The 22,291-nt window shown below is 33.5% G+C and overlaps 2 protein-coding genes and 1 long non-coding RNA gene across 3 annotated transcripts in view; 1 reads left to right on the top strand and 2 right to left on the bottom strand.

The window, feature by feature from the left end:
• Positions 1 to 13,017, top strand: part of LOC145332650 (uncharacterized) — a 41,318-nt gene extending 28,301 nt beyond the window's left edge. Inside the window, exons 13-18 of the mRNA XM_080177657.1 lie at positions 2,658 to 2,710; positions 5,157 to 5,245; positions 6,593 to 6,697; positions 7,194 to 7,255; positions 8,440 to 8,528; positions 12,395 to 13,017. Coding sequence (XP_080033783.1) covers positions 2,658 to 2,710; positions 5,157 to 5,245; positions 6,593 to 6,697; positions 7,194 to 7,255; positions 8,440 to 8,528; positions 12,395 to 12,545 — 549 coding nt within the window. The 3' untranslated portion in view covers positions 12,546 to 13,017. The remainder of the gene's footprint in view (positions 1 to 2,657; positions 2,711 to 5,156; positions 5,246 to 6,592; positions 6,698 to 7,193; positions 7,256 to 8,439; positions 8,529 to 12,394) is intronic.
• LOC145332665 (uncharacterized) overlaps positions 1 to 22,291 on the bottom strand; it is a 140,436-nt gene that overhangs the window by 64,660 nt on the left and 53,485 nt on the right. The window lies entirely within an intron of this gene.
• LOC145332649 (facilitated trehalose transporter Tret1-like) overlaps positions 15,847 to 22,291 on the bottom strand; it is a 36,759-nt gene continuing 30,314 nt past the window's right edge. Inside the window, exons 19-22 of the mRNA XM_080177656.1 lie at positions 21,247 to 21,317; positions 20,350 to 20,412; positions 18,163 to 18,212; positions 15,847 to 16,875 (exon numbers count right to left, since the gene is read on the bottom strand). Of these exons, the coding sequence (XP_080033782.1) occupies positions 16,288 to 16,875; positions 18,163 to 18,212; positions 20,350 to 20,412; positions 21,247 to 21,317 (772 nt within the window). The 3' untranslated portion in view covers positions 15,847 to 16,287. The remainder of the gene's footprint in view (positions 16,876 to 18,162; positions 18,213 to 20,349; positions 20,413 to 21,246; positions 21,318 to 22,291) is intronic.

Genomic DNA, 22,291 nt, shown 5'->3' with positions numbered 1-22,291 from the left:
AAATATTACTGTTTATCTGTCCAGGATCCACCTGAAGGCCTGCAGTACCTGAACCTGGAGCTCGATTTCAAAATTTTCTTCAGATTAGTTTATACCATCTATAAAGAAGCCACTTTTGTTAAATAAGTTTTGTTTTAACTTTTAAAGTAAAATTTTTTAACTTTAACCTGTCCAGGATCCACCTGGAGGCCTGCAGCACCTGAACCTGGAGCCCGATATCAAAATTTTCTTCAGATTAGTTAATACCATCTATAAAGAAGCCACTTTTGTAAAAATAAGTTTTGTTCTAACTTTTAAAGTAAAAATTTTCAATTTTTACCCGTCCAGGATCCACCTGGAGGCCTGCAGTACCTGAACCTGGAGCCCGATTTCAAAATTTTCTTCAAATTAGTACATACCATCCATAAAGAAGCCACTTTTGTAAAATAAGTTTTGTTCTAACTTTTAAAGTAAAAATTTTCAATTTTTACCCGTCCAGGATCCACCTGGAGGCCTGCAGCACCTGAACCTAGAGCCCGATTTCAAAATTTTCTTCAAATTAGTTCATACCATCCATAAAGAAGCCACTTTTGTAAAAATAAGTTTTGTTCTAACTTTTGAAGTAAAAATTTTCAATTTTTACCTGTCCAGGATCCACCTGGAGGCCTGCAGCACCTGAACCTGGAGCCCGATTTCAAAATTTTTTCAAATTAGTTCATACCATCCATAAAGTACCAACTTTTGTTAAATAAGTTTTGTTCTATCTTGATTTTTTTTTTTTTTTTACCTGTCCAGAATCCACCTGGAGGCCTGGAGTACCGGAACCTGGAGGCCGAATCCAAAATTTTTTTAAAAATAGGAAAACTACATCCCAAAAGGAAACTTTTTTGCCAAATAACCTATCCATTATCTCCAAAGACAAAGCCTATAATCACTGTTTACGCAAAAGTGTCAGAACTCCTCCCCCCCCCCCCCCCCTTAGACACAAAATCACCAACTAAATAGAAGAAATTTCTAGCAGACTGAGATTTGGTTGATCTTTATCCAGGGAGGGGTGTATATTCTACATGGGATCCCCGGCTCAGGGGGGGGGGGGAATAAAAAATAAGTGGTTGGAGGGAAAAAAAATTGAGAAAACTGAAAACAGTTTTTCCATTTCCCCCCCTTCTTGGTGAAAAAAAAACTAAAAAAATATGTGGTAGGAGGGAAAAAATAAATAAAATGTAAGTTCTTTAAATATTTTTCCATTTTCCCCCCTACTTGGTGAGAAAAAACTAGGGGGTAGGGAAAAAATAAAAAAATTTGTCGCTGGGGAAAAAAAATAAATCTTGTGCAGAATATACACCCCTGTCTTTATCTTAAAAATTCAACCATTCAAAGCTGCATAAATAAGACAAAAACTCATCTCACCCGATCATTATAAAAAGCTTGTTCTGAAAGCAGCAACATATTTGAGATCTTCATAATACATCCAGTATACATCCAATAGTCAAATAAGAGAAATAAGCGCCATCCTGATATGTTGGTTTAGTGTGCTTCTTATTTGCAGATAGGCTTTGTGAGTCTTTGCAAAGGTTTCGTGACTTATTATTTTATTATCCTTTTATTGTTTGTTTGACTTTCACTAGGCCTTTAATAGTCGGTTGATTGATTGATTGATTAGCCGTATTCTCTTAGGGTTTGGACCTAAGTAGTCATGGAGTAGGCTGAGACACTTTTGTATAGCCACTAGGGTTATCAAGCTCCACGTTCAAGCACATTATGACTTGACCCGCTATCTCATGAGAGCTACTCATTATTACCGGCCCTCGCCGAGTATGGCAGGTGTCACACAAATTAAGTCACCGTAATGAATGACGCTCTCCGCAGAGGAGCTTGGGATAAGGGTAGTACTGAAATTATGTACTTAACTATTAAGTATCCAAACTTACTCAATAATCCCCTTCTTACACAACCAGGGGAAGTTGCGTGAATGTATTCAACTGAGAAATTCGAGTTTCCTCATGGGGACTAGAACTCGAACTCTCATCACTGTAACTTAGTGCGTTACCACTGAGCTACGACGCCCCTATAGTCAGTTGATGGTTCTTCTTGGTTATCTAAAACAAGAGAGCATTACTGATTAGCGCTGACATTTTATTTAAATGAAATAAAAAAATACTACTTTATCGTGCTAAATGTGTACAAATAACCTTCTTAACATCAAATAGAGAACAAATTCTATGAGTTCTATTAGTCTAATTAAGTGGTTGGTTGGGGTTTTTCTAGACTTAACTATTATTTGTTATTGATTCTAAAACGATTAAAATTACTATAAAAATCGAACTCAAAGGGGTAGTTACACGAAATGCATTTGAACTTAATATAGTGAACCGCATATTCTATGCTGGTTATATGGTTAAACAACATTTACATGGCATATATTTGAAAGAATTGTAATTTTTTACCACGCAGTTTTTAAAATATCAAGACATGAAAGTCGTCTTTTTAAATTGCATATATCACAAAAAGACAATTTTAAAGTCTTGATATTTTTAAAAAGTACGTGGTAGATAATTGAATTTATTTCAAATATATGCTATATAAATGTAGTTTAACCCATTAGCTAGGAAAAAATATGTTGTTCACTAAATTAAGTTCAAATTCATTTCGTGAAACTACCCCTTTGTTTTGTCTAGGAGAGGCAGATGAGATTGGAAATGATAACTCAACGCCAGCTGGACGTGGATAGGTGAGTTCTTGTTCAGGGTTCTAAAGGAACAAAAACAATGCAGCTTATATTAATTAATTCGGAAAAAAATCACGAAACCTATACATGTTTTTCAGCTGTCGTTGGTGGGCAACACATCGTAAAATTGACGACCTCTCCATTTGCCCCCCAAATATTATTTTAGTTTGTTTTTCGCTTGTTGGTTATACCTTATACCTGAAAACAATGGCCAATAAATTGATGTATAACTCCCAATGATGAAGCACAAGGTAACCCCTTATGTAGGTTATAATATTTGGTTGAAACGTTTGTATTTGATCAAAATTCCATGAAAGTTCTCAATCCAACGAATAAAAAAAACGTCATTATAAAACTTTAGCACTATGTTCCATCGAGTGACAAATAATCGTATTTTACATTTTGGAAAATACACTTTTAAACAATTGTTTAGTAATATACACAAGTTTTTGGAAATAAAGCCGAAAGAATTAGCTCTTTACTATGAAAATTAAGAATTTTATGTGTAATTATACCAGAGGTATGGAATTAAGTTCCTTTTCATCATTGTTAACCACTATTTTTAATTTCAATTAAACTACATTTCAAATCAGTGTGGACCCTTTATTTTTGAAGCTATTTTGAAGTATTATATATTTTTGGAATCAGGATGTGATAATTTATACGTTTAGCCTTTAAAAGAAGTCAAATCTCCATTTTTTGTTGTAATTGTAGATGGTATTCTTAGCATACCCGATTTCTGTAAAATAGACAATTTTCTTCTAATGTAAATTTTACATTTGGTTCCAGATCTCTTAAGCGCAAAAGAGCGCAAGCAAATCCTCTTACATGGTGATATTAGATGTATGTACAATATCAGAGAACTTTACCCTGTGTATGCGAATGTATGCGAAGTTTGTTTTTTTAAGCCCTAAAGATACTAGGTCTATCAAAAAATAACAATTTTTAAAGATATAAAAGTGATTTATTTTTCTACTTATTTTAAACACATATTCATTTAAACTAAAAGTAAAGAAAAGTTTTAAATAAAGATTATCCCTAAATGTCTAGGCTCTTATCTGAACCATTTTACATTTTTATTGGGGGGGGGGGGGGGTAATGCCCCACTCATATCCACATCTGAACCCATTAAAGCTAGAAGTTTAAAAATTTTTATGTCGTTTCCTAGTTCAAATATATATTCTTATTTAATTCGTTAGCATTATTTACTCCCTTCACCCTTTTATTAAGCAACCTTTTTCCAAAGGTGCTTTCATACTTATTAAAAAAAGACAAGTAGAATTTGTATTGTTTAAGATAGAAAATGCTTCCTTTCAAGTAAATTGAAAATAAAATGAAAGTCTTACATATCAGAGATTTATAGGGATTAGACAATGGCCGAGAAATTAATGTACATTCCCAATGCTAATGCACAAAATTGCCCATTCTATAAATTAGTGATTTAAATGTTTGGACACTCAACTAATAAACCAACCAATCAAAATTCAATAAAAGTCCAGCAAATTGTTATGCCTACAAATAAGAAAACGCTATTTGGTGAATTTGGGGACTATTATAATAAACAGCCCATTGTCCCCTCCCTCCCTACATATACACACAGAAAATAAATAAGAAATAGGCTCATCTGTATGTCAACTTTAGATTAGAAATCTCAAAATATAAATTTCGGCGGCGGCGGTCGGTGGAAAAACGGCGGCAGATTTTCATTTGATTTCAGTATGTCATACATACTTGTTAGAAAAGCTTATATTTAAAATTTGAAGTCTATAGGTCAAAAATTGCGGTCTCAAGAGCTGTTAAAAGATTTCTGATCGATCAGGACCTGCAGGATCATACCTGGACCCTGAAATTGACTTAAACACCTAAATTTGATATTGTTATGTACTGGTATAGGATATTTTAGTATTTGGTAACTTAAAATGCTTAGTTTAAGGCAAACAAAATACTTTTGCTCTTTACCTGTATGACCCTGCCAGGTTTGCTGGCATCCTGTGCCAGCCAGGATGGAGATATTTAAAATTTCGCCATTATATTGAAAGATATATGGATACTTATTGCTATTTAAATAAAATTTCATCAAAATTTTGAAATATACACTCTCTATGATTTTTTGTCATTTTTTGGCTTTTCTGGAACACGGTGTTTAGGGCCTACATAGTGTATTTAGCAGCCCCATGTCAACTCTATTCCTGATTCTTGTTATCAAACAAGAGTTTAATAGCTGTATCCCTATCAACTACTGAACCCCCCCCCCCCCCTCAAAGCAACCTTATTGTTCGTAAGATTTGCAACCTTATTGTTCGTAAGATTTGCCACCTTGCTCTTCTTAAAAATCGAGTTTGACTTTTTTTCGTTTTTAGAAGCATTAAAAGTGTAATGTTATCTCGCTTTTATGGCTTTATTCATGTTTAATAAAATGTCTTGCTAATATTTGCGAAATATTCTTTAGGCGCTTGGAAATGGAACAAGAAAAACGGCGAATGCGAGAATCTATGTTTGATTTTAATGTTGGCGGTGGGGGTGGTTTAGGTCAACCAGGTAAATGAATATATATAGTATACTCATAATAAAGTAACAGGATGTGTGTTTGTTTGTCTGTACCGAAGGATCTCGCTAACCGCTGAACCGATCGGTTTTCCTTAACAGGGTAGCTTCTCATAGGTCCCGGGAAGGTTTATAACTATTTTGGGGGAGGGTACAACCACCCTCTCCAGAGAAATCCACAAAAATAAAAAACGACCCACTGCGGACAAATTTGCAATTAGCTAAAAACATAACTAACACCATCTACCGGCGGAAAATATATTTTTGGTAAATAGCTGATTTTCAAATAGATTGCAAAGAAACAATTTTACGTGTCCCTCGAGGCTAATAAGTGGATATATATTGACTTCAATTTGTCGTCAATTTTGGTTGCAACAATGGTCCTCGTTTATTTTTTACTCACTTCGTTCAACCATTAGGAGGGGAAGGGATAGAGTATCTTCCTTTATTTTAGCCAGCTTTGACATTTTATTAAGAGTAAATGAAAATCTGGTGCAACATCCAATTAATAGTAATTGATTATCAGGTCAATAATTTGCAGGGATTTTAAGGGATAAGACAATGGATGATAAATTAATGTACACAACACATCCCCAATGATGACAAACAAATGAATCTTAAAATTATGAAGAGTCTAATGTCGTCTTTTGTGTTGAAATAATATTATGAATTAATCATATAAACAAATACAGTGTGTTTTTTTTATGAGAACTTTTTTGAAAGCATTTTTACCCCACTTATAGTTATCAGAATTTAATGATTAATGGCTTATTTTCATCGTTTTTTAAGGCAATTAATAGAACAACAAAAAAATATTTCAGTTTTCATTTAAAAAGTACAGTAAAATCTAAAATTCAAAACTTAGGTGTCAACATCTAAAAATGATTTTAGCGCATTTTTCTTATGCCTAAATCTTCTAAGAAAAAAATTAGATTTTCTGTAGTCGACTTTGGGGGGCCAGTACTCCCTCCCTGTTTGAGATATGACCTTTAAACTTTAATATGTTTTAGTACATGTCCCTAATAGTATCTGTATACATTTTTAGCTCTATATCTCAACTTTGAAGTGTTTTGCAGCCATTCTTGTAAAAGGTTGAATATTTGAGCATAAGAAAAATGCGCTGAAACCATTTTTAGATGTTGACACCTAAGTTTTGAATTTTAGATTTTACTGTTTTTTAAAATAATTTAAAACTGGAATATTTATTTTTTGTTCTATTAGTTGCCTTAAAAAACGAAGAAAATAAGCCATTAATCATCAAATTCTGATAACTATAAGTGGGGTAAAAATGCTTTCAAAAAAGTTCTCATAAAAAAAACACACTGTATAATTTTGTTACAGGAGGAGATATGAGAATATCCAGAGATGGAGAATTTATGGGACAACAAGGACAAGACTTTCCACTCCACCAAATGGGCGAATTTGATCAGAATCAAATAAATCGAGGCATAATATTGTTTTCATTATATCGTCTTCAGTAATTAATGGGGATCAAAGGGTTAGGACATTGGGCGATAAATTGATTTACACCTCAATAAACACATTACTTCCTTAATTAACATTGTCATAAAAATCATTGTTCCAAAAATCAGATGAATAGGATAATTATATCATACAAAAAAAATTTGTTAAAAAAAAATAAAAATAGTTTTAAATTGACGTTCGGTCTTCCTGGTAACGGTTTTATAGAGTTTCTACGCTTTCTGAATCGTACTTTATTAATACAGGAATCCTAATCTTAAGTTTGTATCGATAGGACAATTTTAACATGCCTAAATTGACTAAAAAAGCTTAGTTTTTAACAGGAATCATCATTTAAAGTTTGCAGTCTAGAGAACAATGCTAGCACTCCTAAATTAACTAAAAAGAGCTTGTTACGGACGTACAGACCCTAATCATAGAAAAGCTTCACTTTCAAAAACAATATTATTTGCCTAATCAGTATCTAATCCAATGATGGGAAGTATTTGGGACCAGGCACAGAACGCTATCCATAATGCCCAGGTAAAAAGTGTTTGATCGCATGACCTTTGTCTTCAAGTCCGATTCATCAGTTTTCCAAAGTTCAGTTTTCAGGAATTTTTTTGGGGATATGACAATAGACGATAAATGAACCCCCAATCATGATGAACCAAAACACACTTTTGTAGGTTAAAATTATTACTGGAAAAGTTTGGACACTGCTAGTGTGAACCAACCAATCATGATTGGATAAAAGTTTCCAAACGATTTAATTATGTAACAAAACTGGAATCTTTTTTTACTATCCTAGGAAAGCTGTCCTTTGATCAAGACAATCTGATAATACTTTTTATTTTAATAATCGGGTAAAATTGTCCGTTATACGCTGCTATGCTTGATTTTCCAGTATGGCTGAGAACCTGTTTTAATCCAGCGGATATTAATGGGTTTCTAAGCCATATTGAATATATCAAGGTACCTAAGTAATATAATACTGGGGGGGAGGAGACTTTGGACTGTTAATTACACTAGTCCCCAAAGTCTTATACTAAATATTTCATAATGGTTGGCTTAATAACCTTGGGGACTTTTGATGAATTTTGATTGTTTTTTTCCATACATGAAGTACTTTTCAGCTCCTCCGTTGCGCTAGGTGGCCCCTCTTTTTAAGAGGGTGGCCCCTCCTTTTTAAGAGTTTTTAAGAGTTAAGACTCTAGGGCTAGGTGTCGCTTCGGGTACTAGACCTCCACGCACCTTGAAACATACATGCAATACTTATGATTGCGTTGTAAAGCGTCCATTCACCCATCAGACAACCAACTCTCTGAGATGCACGACCTTTGTCTGAGAAGTCCCAACTGTGCATGGTAGCGAGTTGCGCCTGTTTCGGGCCAAGGCATTCCCCCCACTCCAACTATTTACGTCGCACATCTGACATAGTAGCAGTGGGAACCATTTTTAACGTCTTTAGTTGTGACGCGGTGTCGGACCGAGATTCGAACCTATCACCTTCCCGACGACGAGCGGATGCGCTACGTGTTAAGCCACGGTCCTTTTTATAGGGTAGCCCATCATAAAGAAGACAAAAGTTAGGTTTCACTTGGGTTGCCCTTTATAAGAAAGACAAAAGTTGGGTTTCTCTTGGATTGCGAAAACCCAACTAATGCATGTATGGTTAATTCATTTAGTTGAGTGTCCAAACGTTTCAACCACTAATTTTTATCTAGGATATGGTGGGCTACCAGCAGCAGGAAGATCAGGGGATGGGCATGCAGGCCATGGGTAATGACCTACTCAACAAGCTTAACATGCTAAGGAATAATAAAGATACTTTTTTTATTACCCACGGCTGCGCCGTAGCATCTAGGGTCTCTGATTTTCAGAGTGAATAAACTTTTCCAAGACTCAAATTCAGGGGTGTATATTCTGCACAAGATTTTTTTTTCTCCCGACCACAAAATTTTTTATTTCCCCTCCCCCCCCCCCCCCCCCTAGTTTTTTCTCACTAAGTAGGGGGAAAATGGAAAAATATTTCAAGAACTCTATATTTTATTTATTTTATCCCTCCTACCACACATTTTTTTAGTTTTTTTTTCACCAAGGAGGGGGGGGGAATGGAAAAAATGTTTTCAGTTTTCTTAATTTTTACATTTTTTTTCCCTCCAACCACTTATTTTTTATCCCCCCCCCCCCCCCCTGAGCCGGGGATCCCATGTAGAATATCCACCCCTGCTCAAATTTAAAAGTAAATTGGAATGGTTTAAAGTAATTCACCTTTGTTGGAAAATATACACCTCTGCGATCAGATTTGAATTATTTCGGAACCTATGTAAAACTTCCCTGAAATGAAAAAAATGCCTTCAGTTAGCAAGATCTTAACTGACAAACAGAAAACTTACTAATCATGACACTGATGCAACCAAATTTGGACAAGGGCGTTTTTATTTTTAGGGTGGAAAACTGAGGGATTTCATAGGTTTTAGTGGGGTATTCTAATGTATTTTTAAAGATTTTGAGGGAGCAAGTGTTTAAGTTTAAGGGGGGGGGGGTAGATATACCACACTTTTCTGGGATCTTGCCAGATCAAGTACCAACTGTGGGGAATACCAAAGGATGACTCCATGCAAAATTTGAGCCGGATCCGGCCAAAACCGGCCGGGATTTTTATAAAAAACCGTTTTTTTCCGGTTTTTAGGGGGTATCTGTAAATCAAGCCCCCTCCTGGGTACGCCCCAATGATGATTTTTGCTTTAGGGTCTGATCTGAATTCCTCAACACTGGATATGACCCCTAGAGTTGAAAAAATGGTTAAAATCCGGTCTTTTGACCGGTTTCCGGCCATTTCCGGCCCAAAAAAAAAATAAAAAAAATCAAAATTTCATCTAAAATTTTTAAAAAATGCTTTAAATTACATTTTTCATAATTAATTTTTCAAAAACCAAAAACCTTAGGTAATGAAGATAATTTTAGCAACTTAAAATGTGAAAAAAGGTTAAAAATTGACAATCTTGTGTCAATTTGAAAAATGTTGGTAAATCTTAAAAATTTGACGGATTTATACATACATTAGAATTTAGGTTGACTATGGTCTTTAAGACACGCCATATCCAATAAAATTGCAATGAGAAGGTCTAAATGTTTTTCTGAACCAAAATTCTACATACCCTGGCGGTTCCAGGGATATATCATTAAGGCCGTACGGCTGGCCAGAAAGCTTTTAACAGGTGGCCGACTAAAAGCCGGATTTGATAGTTATCAACTGTAAAAAGTAGCGATTTTCGTTTTTTGGCCAAAACTCATGCAGGGAGTTGTTTTTTGGGATTGACACACAAAAGCAAGTTTGTACAACTTTTTGGGGCGGACATTTCTTTACTTACGCATTATCCGCCAAGGGTGAACCGTTTGGACGTTATTTGCCGCCAAAATCACGATTTTCGGCGATTTTGCCGTTCACGAGGTTTTAACGACTATTTTTGAGGGGAAGGAGTCATCCAATCAATATAACTCTGAAATAATACTTTTCATTTGCAAATTAAATTGGCTACATTTCATGTGAAGTAAATTTTTTTGTGCGTCCAACCGTTTTTGTTCCAGTTGAAATTTTAAAATTATTACTTTTTAATTATAATTATTTTTTTCTTGTAATTTTAAAACTAATTAAACACTAATTGTTAGTACATCATAATTTTGATAATTAATTGCACATTTCAATCACTGATATTTACTACTTGGTAATTTTTAATTTATCTTTTAATTATCTGATAAATCTCTAATGATTATTACTTTGTAAATCTGAATACTTATTATTCATCTCTAGCAATTATTTATAAACTAAAAAGTAATAAAAATTACTATAATATATGTATTAGGTTAGGTAGTTCAATTGATAATCAAATAAAGTAATTTAGAAATGGTGATAGTTACTACATTATAAAAAAAAATTATAACAATATGAATAAGTATTGATCAATTAGTAATAGGATATTTTATATGATTAATAATGATAAAATCATAAATAATAAGTAATAAAAAGATAATGATAATTAATATGAGTTATTATTAATAGATTTAAAATAGGTTATGTAATATAATTTATTGATTGATTTGTAATAGGTTATATTATATGATAATTACTACTTATAATACTATAACTGAATAATAATAATAAGATAATCATAATTATTATGTATAAATATGGTAAGGTAATATAATTCATAATTATAGTGTTATAATCAATAATAAAATAATTTGGAGCCTGCGTCTTAAAAAATTATTTCACCCAAACTTGTTTCTTGTGGGGGGGAAATACATTTCATGGGGTTGGTGTAATTAGTAATTGTTTTCCTTTTTTTAAAATTTCAACTGGAACGCACAAAAAAATTTACTTCACATGAAATGTAGCCAATTTAATTTGCAAATGAAAAGTATTTCAGAGCCATCTTGATTGGATGACTCCTTCCCCTCAAAAATGGTCGTTAAAACCTCGTGAACGGCAAAATCGCCGAAAATTGCTATTTTGGCGACGAATAACGGCCAAACGGTCCGCCAGAGGTGAATGATACATAAGTAAAGAAATGTCCGCCTCAAAAAGTTGAACATTAATGAAGAAGTGTCCTAAGTAGCTAAATCGGCTCCGTCATCCCCTAAAGGGGCAAAAAAACAAGATTTTTTGAAAAATCGTCAAAAATTGTGCCTTTGGCGGCGTGTATCGGCTAAACGGTTTACCCGTGGCAGATAATGCGTATGTAAAAAAAAGTCTGCCCCAAAAAGTTGTACAAACTTGCTTTTGTGTGTCAATCCCAAAAAAACAACTCCCTGCATGAGTTTTGGCCAAAAAAACGAAAATCGCTACTTTTTACGGTTGATAACTATCAAATCCGGCTTTTAGTCGGCCACCTGTTAAAAGCTTTCTGGCCAGCCGTACGGCCTTAATGATATATCCCTGGAACCGCCAGGGTATGTAGAATTTTGGTTCAGAAAAACATTTAGGCCTTCTCATTGCAATTTTATTGGATATGGCGTGTCTTAAAGACCATAGTCAACCTAAATTCTAATGTATGTATAAATCCGTCAAATTTTTAAGATTTACCAACATTTTTCAAATTGACACAAGATTGTCAATTTTCAACCTTTTTTCACATTTTAAGTTGCTAAAATTATCTTCATTACCTAAGGTTTTTGGTTTTTGAAAAATTAATTATGAAAAATGTAATTTAAAGCATTTTTTTTTTTAATTTTAGATGAAATTTTGATTTTTTAAATTTTTTTTTTGGGCCGGAAATGGCCGGAAACCGGTCAAAAGACCGGATTTTAACCATTTTTTCAACTCTAGGGGTCATATCCAGTGTTGAGGAATTCAGATCAGACCTTAAAGCAAAAATCATCATTGGGGCGTACCCAGGAGGGGGCTTGATTTACAGATACCCCCTAAAAACCGGAAAAAAACGGTTTTTTATAAAAATCCCGGCCGGTTTTGGCCGGATCTGGCTCAAATTTTGCATGGAGTCATCCTTTGGTATTCCCCACAGTTGATACTTGATCTGGCAAGATCCCAGAAAAGTGTGGTATATCTAGGGGGGGGGGGGTAAAAACCCTTTTTTACCCAACCTTGGACATTTATGAATAAGGAATCTATAATACCACAAAAGGTTTTGAAAAAAAGTATCTTTTTTTTTTGTGCAGAGCCAATATTCGAGGGGATACTGGACCCCCTATGGCTAACGACATCCCCGACTCTCTGTGGAACGAATTCAACAACGGGGAGGGTAAACGGCCCCGCTACCCCGGAGAAGTTTTGTCAAACAAGCCGTTTGGCCGCGGCGGCAAGAGATAAATTATCATAACCAGGGCTTGGCATCCGCGCTTCAGTAGTGATTAAGCATCCAATTTAAACCAGTTTTGGTGCTTTGTAAAAGCGGGACTGTCATATTTCAGGGTCAGGTTTAGCCTTCCATCTGATTTTTAATTTTAACATTACAATAGATCGATTTCCCTGAGGCTTACAGGCTGCTGACGCGCGGCTGCCGAGACCTGATGGTAACTGTATAGTACACTGTGCAAAAAATGTATTTATTTGTTGATTTTCGTAGGTTTTTTTTTGTGGAATTTTTTATTTTACTAGAGGTACCTACTCATAAATAAAAAAAATTTAAATTTTTCATTGATTTTAAAATACCATAGTAATTGTTAAATTTGATATCTTAAATGACAAACCTAACCTCATTTTATTTGTTAAAAAATTTTCATGCATTTTTCTGTAAAAAATATTTGTTATGTTAAGAAAAAAAATAAAGAAAAAAATATAATTCTTCATTTAATTTGGGCTCATAAAATGAGCGATAAATTGATGTACATATCAAATGATGACAAAAAAGTTAACCACTTCTGTAGATTACAATTAGCAATTGAAACGTTTAGGACACTTGACTTAATGAACCGACCAATTAAAATTCGATGAAGTCCCCAAAGTAAATAAGCCAACGAATAGGAATACGTCATTATAAAAACTTTTCGGGACTAGTGTAATACTAATATATATAAAGGGGGGGATTTTTGATGCAACCATCTCGTAATCAATGATTAAATGGCACTTAGAATTCGAATTTCGATCTGAAATTTTGCATGATTAATCCTTGGCAGGTCTATTTTCGCTAAATTGAACAAAAAGTTGGAAAAGTAACGACTGGCGGCTAAGCCGTTTTGCCATTTTTGGGCTATTTTAGCAAATTAGTCACGAAACCTATCTTCACACAAAACTTTTTGTAGCTCAAAAACCTTTTAAAAAGGTTCTAGCCGGTAGCTGTTGGTACTAGAAATTTAAAAATGGTTATTGCTATCTATCATTAAACATGAATTAAACCAAAAATATGTTTTAAAAAGTTGATTCCTATTTAATGATGAATTTGTCCTGAAAATAGGCAAAAAAACGGCTGAGCCGCCAGCCGTTACTTTTCCAACTTTTTGTTCGATTTAGGGAAAATAGACCTACCAAGGATTACTCATGCAAAATTTCAGATCGAAATTCGAATTCTAAGTGCCATTTAATCATTGATTACGAGATGGTTGCATTAACACCCCCCCCCCCCCCTTACAAAATAATCTTCATTAAGCCTTTCCTTGCTCCAATCACATTGGTAATAAGCTTACCTGAAATTTATGTATAGCAGTGTACTGTACATACAGTACACAGCAGTTCTATGGAATATTGGCACCTGACAAATAGCGGTCACTAAATTATATGTTATATTTTTATTTCATTTTAAAATATTACAATAATAAGATGAGATTAAGATTTAAATAGGAGATGCATATAATCACAAATATCAAGGATTTAAGCCTTTTATTAAATAAGGGGGGGGGGCGTAATGACATTTATTCGTAATCCGTGAGCAAAATGGTCTAAAAATTTAGCTAGACCCTTCAAACTTGGTGTATAGTACCTAACCTAACCTTAAAAAAAAAAAATTGAATTTTTTTGCCATTTAGTTTGAAGGGTCTAGCTAAATTTTTAGACCATTTTGCTCACGGATTACGAATAAATGTCATTACGTACCCCCCCCCCCTTTACGAGTGTAATGGATCTAGCATATACTTGGATATTATGACAGTGGAGAAATTGTCAATTTAGCTTGCTAACATGGGCATCGATAATTAGTCAGTTCGTTTATCCAGTAGGATTTGTTGGAGGTATCGTTATCTTAGCCAGCTACAAGTTTCATGTTATTAATTACATGGTATCCTATAGTAATATCCAAGTAATAATAAATCCATGTGTATAAAGGTACAATTAACTGGCACTTATAGTAATTCTAGCGGCTTCGCCCCGTGGCGCATTTTCAAGAGGGAGGGGGATTTAAAGTAATTCTAGCGGCTTCGCCCCGTAACGCATTTTCAAGAGGGAGGGGGATTTAAAGTAATTCTAGCGGCTTCGCCCCGTGACGCATTTTCAAAAGGGAGGGGGGTTCAAAGAATGTTACAACTAAATATTTGGGGTATTTTGTCTAGGGGCGATTTGTCTTGGTAGGAGGGAAAAATAGATGAAAACCTTCCCAGGAACTCTAAGAAGCTTTACTGTAAAGGAGAACCATATCAGTTCAGTGGTTGGCGAGATCCTTAGCTACAAACATCCCGTTACTTTTATATATTAATTACAAGACATGAATTCTACTACTAAAGTAACAGGAAGTTTGTCTGTGTGTTTGTATGAACCGATCGGGTTCTCCTTAATAGGGTAGCTTCTCATAGGTCCCGGTAATGTTAATAACTATTTTAGGGGAGGGTACCACCTCCCTCCCAACAGAAATCACAAAAAAATATTTTTTTTTACGTATATAACATTGAATGCAACAAAAATAGGTAACTTTTTATTTAAAAAAAAAAATTAGAGTGTCACTAGAGGCCTCTAGGGGGTGTAGCCGCTAGTATAAAATAAAATTAACAAGGATGACAACATCCATAAAAGCGAAGCTCTGAAACGGTAGGACAAACGGACATTAACACTTGTATTATGTCAGAACTGAATAATGCGAATGTATAAGAGTCAAAGCAAAATTGTAAATAAATTTGTTAAAAAACTGCTTGATACAGGATAATGATTTGGACATACTTACATTTTTAGGACTTGATTATAATGTTGCTTCGCTTATATTATTGTACTTTGTTGTCCCAGGAATCAGTATACCAAAAATCAGACCAATCGGATAATTAGGTCACATACAAATTTGTTGTTAAAAATGTAAAAAAATCAACATGTTTAAAATGGACGTACGGACATTTTAGTAAAGATTATAGAGTTGCTACGCTTTCTAAATCGCACCTAACTACTAAAGGAACCACCATGCAAAATTTAAAATCGATAGGACAATTCTAACATGTCTAAATTAACGAAAAAAGCTATCCGTGACGGACGGACGGACCGACCCTAATTATAGAAAAGCTTCGCTTTTAAAAATACGGAAATACAAGCAAGGTGAAATACATCCATAAGTAGCGCAGCAATTAAAGTTAATAATAGCTTAGATAAAAAAGAACAATAAATATTATAAAAAGGAAAACAAAAAAACTTTTTATGATTCAATTATTTCTTATCTAAAAAAACTTGTTACTAGTTCTGCGTTTTTTATTAACATATTTGTTTCGTAGATTTTTGTTAACATAAAAATTAATTGAAAATTAAAGCTATAGGTTTAATTAAAGCTTTAGCTGCAGTTTTCATACAAAATAAAAATACATTATAAAAAATACAGGGAGGGTGGGAATACTTTGAGAACAAATTTTACTGGGACCACGAAAAAAATACATTTTTATCAACAAATATTAGGGCCTTCCATTTTCGATACTAATAAAATAATGGGTAAAGAGGGTGGATGGAGGGTGTCGTTATTTTAGCGCGCTGTGAGTTTCACTTTATCAGAGAACATAAAAATCAGCCATGTGACATCAAAAATATGAGGGAGATGTGAGGAGTAGTGGGAAAGAAAATCCCTAAAATAGAGAAGGATAATTCCTCATTTTGATGACGTCAAAAGGCTGATTTTTTAAAACACTTTGTCCAGCTACATATAGCCATTGCCTTTCTAGAGTCTGTAAGTTGTAACCATGACTTGATCAATATCTGCCAGTCCAGATATTATTGGACAACTGCTACCCCCTTCTTCAGAGGTATAATAACAGTTTGGGGAAGTACTTCCCCCATTTAACTTTTTTTCATTTTTACTTTTATTAGTGATAAAATTCATATTGGGGGAGTAGTTAGAGTTTGGGGGAGTATCATCACAGCTGGTATCACTTGTTTTAAAGTCTTCTTTATCAAGATCATCATTGCTAGACACTTCAAATGTATCATTATCAGTATTGTTTTTGATACAGTCAGCCTTGCTATTGTCAAAATCTTTATTAAGGCTCACTTTGGGTACGCATTTGTTAATGCTCTCTTTGGGTACACGTTTAGGTTTATTCGTGCCATCACAAGATGTCGTAGATGCATTAGGAGTATCTTTGCAGTGCTTGACAACATTAATATCTGTTGCATCGTCACCAGAATCACCTTTGTAATGCTTGTTGATATCAGACTCTATTTCATCTTGTATGATACAAGTAATTGAGAAGTCTGTGTTGGTAGCTTGATCCTTTGTTACTGGTTTTAGCCTCTTTTCTGACTTCTCCTAAAAACAACAATCTTTATATAAAAGTAACAGGATGTCCGTCTGTCTGTGTGTTTATGATATGGGATCTTGCTAACCGCTGGACCGATATGTTTCTCATTTAAAGTGAAGATTCTGATCATGGAAAGAAAATAAAGTTATACTGGTTTCTTCGTATTTTCACAGTAGCTTTTAAAGGTTATTTTTCGTTAATTAAATGTAAGGGGATGAAAGCTATTGTAACAAGGATGACAACATCCATAAAAGCGAAGCACTAAAACGGTAGGACAAACGAACATTTGTAAATTGTAAGTAAATTTGTTGAAAAATTGCTTGATACAGAATAATGTTTATGGGCATACTTACATTTTTAGGACTTGATTATAGAGTTGCTTCGCTTATAATGTTGTTTTTTGTTGTCCCAGGAATCAGTATACAATAAATCAGAAATCGGATAATTAGATCACATAAAAATTTGTTGTTAAAAAAGTAAATAAATCAACATGTTTAAAATGGACGTACGGACATTTTGGTGATGATTATAGAGTTGCTACGCTTTCTAAATCGTACCTAACTATTAAAGGAATCGCCATGCAAAATTTGAAATCGATAGGACAATTCTAACATGCCTAAATTAACAAAAAAAGCTATCCGTTACGGACGGACGGATCGACCCTAATTATAGAAAAGCTTCGCTTTTAAAAATACGACGAAAATAGGAACAGTTTGACTTAATAAGCGCATTTGACAAAATGCAAACACACAACTTTAATGATAATACGCCAAAAAATGACCCACTTTTTAAAAGCGAAGATTTTCATATTTAGGGTCGGTCCGTATTTCGTTAATTTAGGCATGTTAGAATTGTTCCATCGATTTTAAACTTTGCATGATGATTCCTATATAAGTTAGGTACGATTCAGAAAGCGCAGCAAATCTATAATCGTTACCAGAATATCCGTCCGTTTATTTTAAACATATTTTAAAACTTTTAAAAAAAAATCTTTATGTGATATATATTCCAATTGACCTGATTTTTGGAATACTATTCCTAGGACAACACAGTACAATGTTATAAGCAAAGCATCTCTATAATCAAGTCCAAAAATATAAGCAGTTCCTTAAACAATATTCTGTACATAAGCAGTTTTTCAACAAATTTACTAACAATTTTGTTTTGACTGTTATACAGTTATATTCTGATTATTCAGTTCTGACACTCAACGAGTGTTTATGTTCGTTTATCCTACCGCGTTTTAGAGCTTCTCTTTCATGAATATTGTCATCCTTGTTTTAATTAAAAAATACCTCTTCCTCTATTGGCTTGCTCTTGAAAACTATCGCTCCAACAATCATCACTAAAAAAAATATTAAATTTTTAAAGTAAAGTAACAGGATGTCTATCCGTGTGTTTGTACCAAAGGATCTCGCTAACCGCATGAGCGATGTGGTTCTCCTTTATAGTGAAGCTTCTCATATATCCAGTTGGGAAATTTTTGAAGGGTACCCCAACCTCCAAAACACCATCCCCCCAAAAAATGACTTTTATGGGTAAGGGGGGTGGGGGGCTAGAAAAAGCTTTAAAGAAAATCAAATCAAGAAAAATTACGTTTTTTATTCTGTACTTTTTACACAGTATATATAAGTGTTAAGAGCATTTTATCAAATAATAATTTTTTTTCAAAGAAGAAAATCAGGATTTTCTTTATTTAAGATATTAAGTAAACTTATGAAACAAAGAGGGACCTAAAGGGATAAGACAATGGCCCCAATGATGATTTACAAAATTAATCCTTATGTGGTTTACAATAAGTGGTTGAAATTCAATAAAAGTCCCCAAAGATTTTGAGCAAATGAGAAAAAAGGGACTCATTTAATAAACAGCTCAATGTCCCCTCCCTTCTTCCTGACTAAATACTATTCAAAGAATGAGCTAATTGACAAGTAAAAGTGCAAAAAATAGACTTGCAAAAATAGAAAATTTTCTGTATTGAAGGATGAAACCCATCTGTAATCTATTTTACAAAGTAGAACGATGTCTGTTTGTTTGTTTGTAACGAAGGATCTCGCTAACCGCTGAACCGATTGGGTTCTCCTTAACAGGGTAGCTTCACATAGGTCCCGGCAAGGTTTATAACTATTTCCCAAGATAAATCGCCCCTAGAAAAAATGTTTTTTTTCTTACTTTTTCTTTTAAAATCTAAAATTAGATATTGGGTTATCAAATTCGACTCCCCTCACCTCAAGGCTACTCTACAAGTATTTTTGTCCATAGATCAATAATAAGATAACAAGAAAGAAACAAAACAATTCCATATTTTTTTTTAAAAATGACGAATAAGGTTTTTATCAAATATTAATTGATGTTGATATTAACCTTTAACGGTCCCCCCCCCCTTCGTTTTTTTTTCTTTCTCATGAGAAATCAACCTTAAAATTGTGTAGGTTTTTAATAAACTAATAAAATAAATTTAAACTGTCGACCAAAATCGCCATGTTTAAAATGGACAGACTGACTTTCTTGTATTGATTGTAGAGTTAATACGCTTTCTAAATCGTACCTAATTGTTAAAGGGATCACCAAGCAAAGTTTAAAATCGATGGGACAATTCTAACATTATTAACCGTTAAAGAGCTTACTATTCTGGAAGGACGCAAGGACCGACCCTAATTATAGAAATGTTTGCTTTTGAAAAAAATGGTCTAAATTTTGTGTATCAATAGCAAGAATGTTGGAAGTCCTTATCTAGTAAAAAGAATAGAAATTAGGTGAAGGTAAAAATTTTTTCTTTTGTCTTTGTTTTATGGACGTGCGATAGGGGGATGGCAATACCCCCCTTTAAATTAAAATTTAGGATATCTGTCTTTGAATTGGAATATTTTCTAAATGGTATTTAAGTAGAATTAGTAGTTATAGGTTTTTAGTTGTAAATCTTAATGATAATTATAACAGTCTTATTTTGATATAATTACAGCTTTGAATTTTGATAAGAATATTTTGAAATTTATCTCATATTAAATATCAACCAGAAAAAAAGCTTTTAAAACAAATATTTTGAGGCTTATATATTAATATAATATATGCTTAGGTTAGGTTAAAGTAATGGTTAAATAAAAAGCTCGCCAGGTTAGAGCCACATCCAAAGCTAAAATAAAAAATAAAGGGGTGTTTCAGTGGTCTAAATAAAGTTATGAGTGAAAGCACCGAATAATTGATGTTAACAGTGGCGAGCACAGGGTTTTGCCAGGGGCTGTGGATTTTTCTTAAGGGGTAAAAAAAAGGAAAAGGCAGGCCTACCAAATTTCAACATTAAGAAAGTGCCCCTAGAAGCATCGTGGGTGCGTAACCGCTTGTAAATATACATTAACTATTTTAAAAATTTGACAAGTTTAGAAAAGTATGCCAATATTTCCCCAGGTAAAGTAGAGTATGCTAATATTTCCCTAATTAAAGCAGAATTAAAGAGAGTTAATAAGGACATTAAAGAAACTTACCCAAAAACACCATTACTGCAAACAGCAGAAATAGCCCATGCAGATTTAAATGTACCAACAAATCTGAAAATAATATAAATCCTTATACTAAAGTAACAGGATCTTTGTTTGTCTGTTTGTCTTTTATCCGCTGAATCTAATATGGTACTTCTTAAAAGTTTTGCTTCTATTAATTTTCACAGATTAAATACATTCTAATCTACATGTTTCACTAAGATCAATAAGATTTGAATATTAGTTCTGGGGTGCTAGATTGCTCCCTAGATCGGAATTAAGTACAGTAGTATTTTCACGGTAGCTTTTGAGAGGTTATCTAAGGTTGAGTTAGGTTAGTTGATTGCCCCGCAGGGTTTCTGGAAATAGAAAAAAAGCTACTGTTAAAATACGATGAAACGCCCCTTAAGAGGCGTTGCCACGAAAATTACTATACCTAAAATTTATTAGCGAACTCATTATCATAAGAAAAGTTATTCAATCTCTTAAAATTTCAGAGGTCTTGAATAAGGGTCGAAATATCACGAAAACTTAAAAATCTAGAAATCAATCAAGCACCCCAATTAATAAACTAATCTTATTAATCTTAGTGAAACATGTAGAATATATTTAATCTCTGAAAATTTCTGCCTTGTGTCTTGAATAGGAGTCGAGAAAATCCATAAAAATCTTTGCTGTTTATCTTGAATAATAGCAGAGAAAGTTAGATCTGAAGGGATAGAGCAGTAAACGATAAGTTTATGTTCATTCCCAATTATGGTTACCTAATTACCCCCCTTATAAATTAAAATTGATTGAAAAGTTTGTAGACTTCTATTTGAACAAACCTCTTAAGATTGAATAAAAGTACCCAAAGTTTTGAAGCTAATGCTTTTATAAAACTTTGGGTACCAGTATAAATACCTGCTTTTAATTTTGTAAGTAGAAAGGTAGAAAGAGTTTCTAGGGTAACTAAATATCCAACAACGGAAGATCTAAACATTATAGATAGAAATTAGATGTCTTACTAATAAGATAGATAGATAGATAATTAGATAGATAATTAGATAGATAGATAAACAGGTGTCCAAAATTACACAATGTTTTTAAAAGCGAAGCGAAGCTTTTCTATAATTAGGGTCGGTCCGTACGTAACGGATAGCTTTTTTCGTTAATTTAGGCATGTTAGAATTGTCCTATCGATTTCAAACTTTGCATGATGATTCCTATAGGAGTTAGGTACGAGTAAGAAAGCAAAGCAACTCAATAATCGTTACCAGAAAGTCCGTACGTCCATTTTAAACATGTTGATTTTTTATTCATTTTATGTGATGAAAATAAAGGTACTAAGAAAGAGAGGGAATGTCTGATTGAGCCAATAAGAGAATCGCATCAGTACATACAGTTAATTTCATTGGTTGAAATTTTGTACACATCTTGTTACGAATGCATGTTTTTTTTTCATTTCATACATAGATAAAAGTCAGCTGTAAACAGTATATTTTCTTAGTAGAAAGCTTTGCGGAATCAGAATTAATTGCCCAAAAATTTCGTTTAAATTTGAAAGCTTCGAAACAGGTGGATTCTTAAAAAAAAAGTTAGGCTGGCTACTCGCTGGTGAGGCAAAATTATTTTTGTGAAAAATCCTTCAAAATCGAATAAAAAAATTTACAAAAATTAAATAAAATTTTAAAAGGGTTATTAACATATGATTTTATTTAATTTTTGTAGATTTTAATGTGCTTTTGGATGATTTTTCACAAAAATGATTTTGCCTCACTATCGAGTAGCGAGTCTATCATTTTTAAGAATCCACATCAGCTTGAGTCGAAAGTAAAAAATACTTTTGTCTGCTAGAAATGTTCCTTCTTAGATTTGACGAAAAATGGGTTCAGAATATGCTTCTATTCTTATATTTCTATTGTGATGAAATTATCCGATTGGTCTGATTTTTGGAAAACAGATTCCT

Source organism: Acartia tonsa, chromosome 11, assembly GCF_053477335.1.
Source record: "Acartia tonsa isolate MP-2025a chromosome 11, ASM5347733v1, whole genome shotgun sequence".
NCBI classification, from domain to species: Eukaryota; Metazoa; Arthropoda; class Copepoda; order Calanoida; family Acartiidae; genus Acartia; species Acartia tonsa.
The sequence above is the reverse complement of the archived record's forward strand: the minus strand, read 5'-3'. Positions and strand labels throughout refer to the sequence as shown.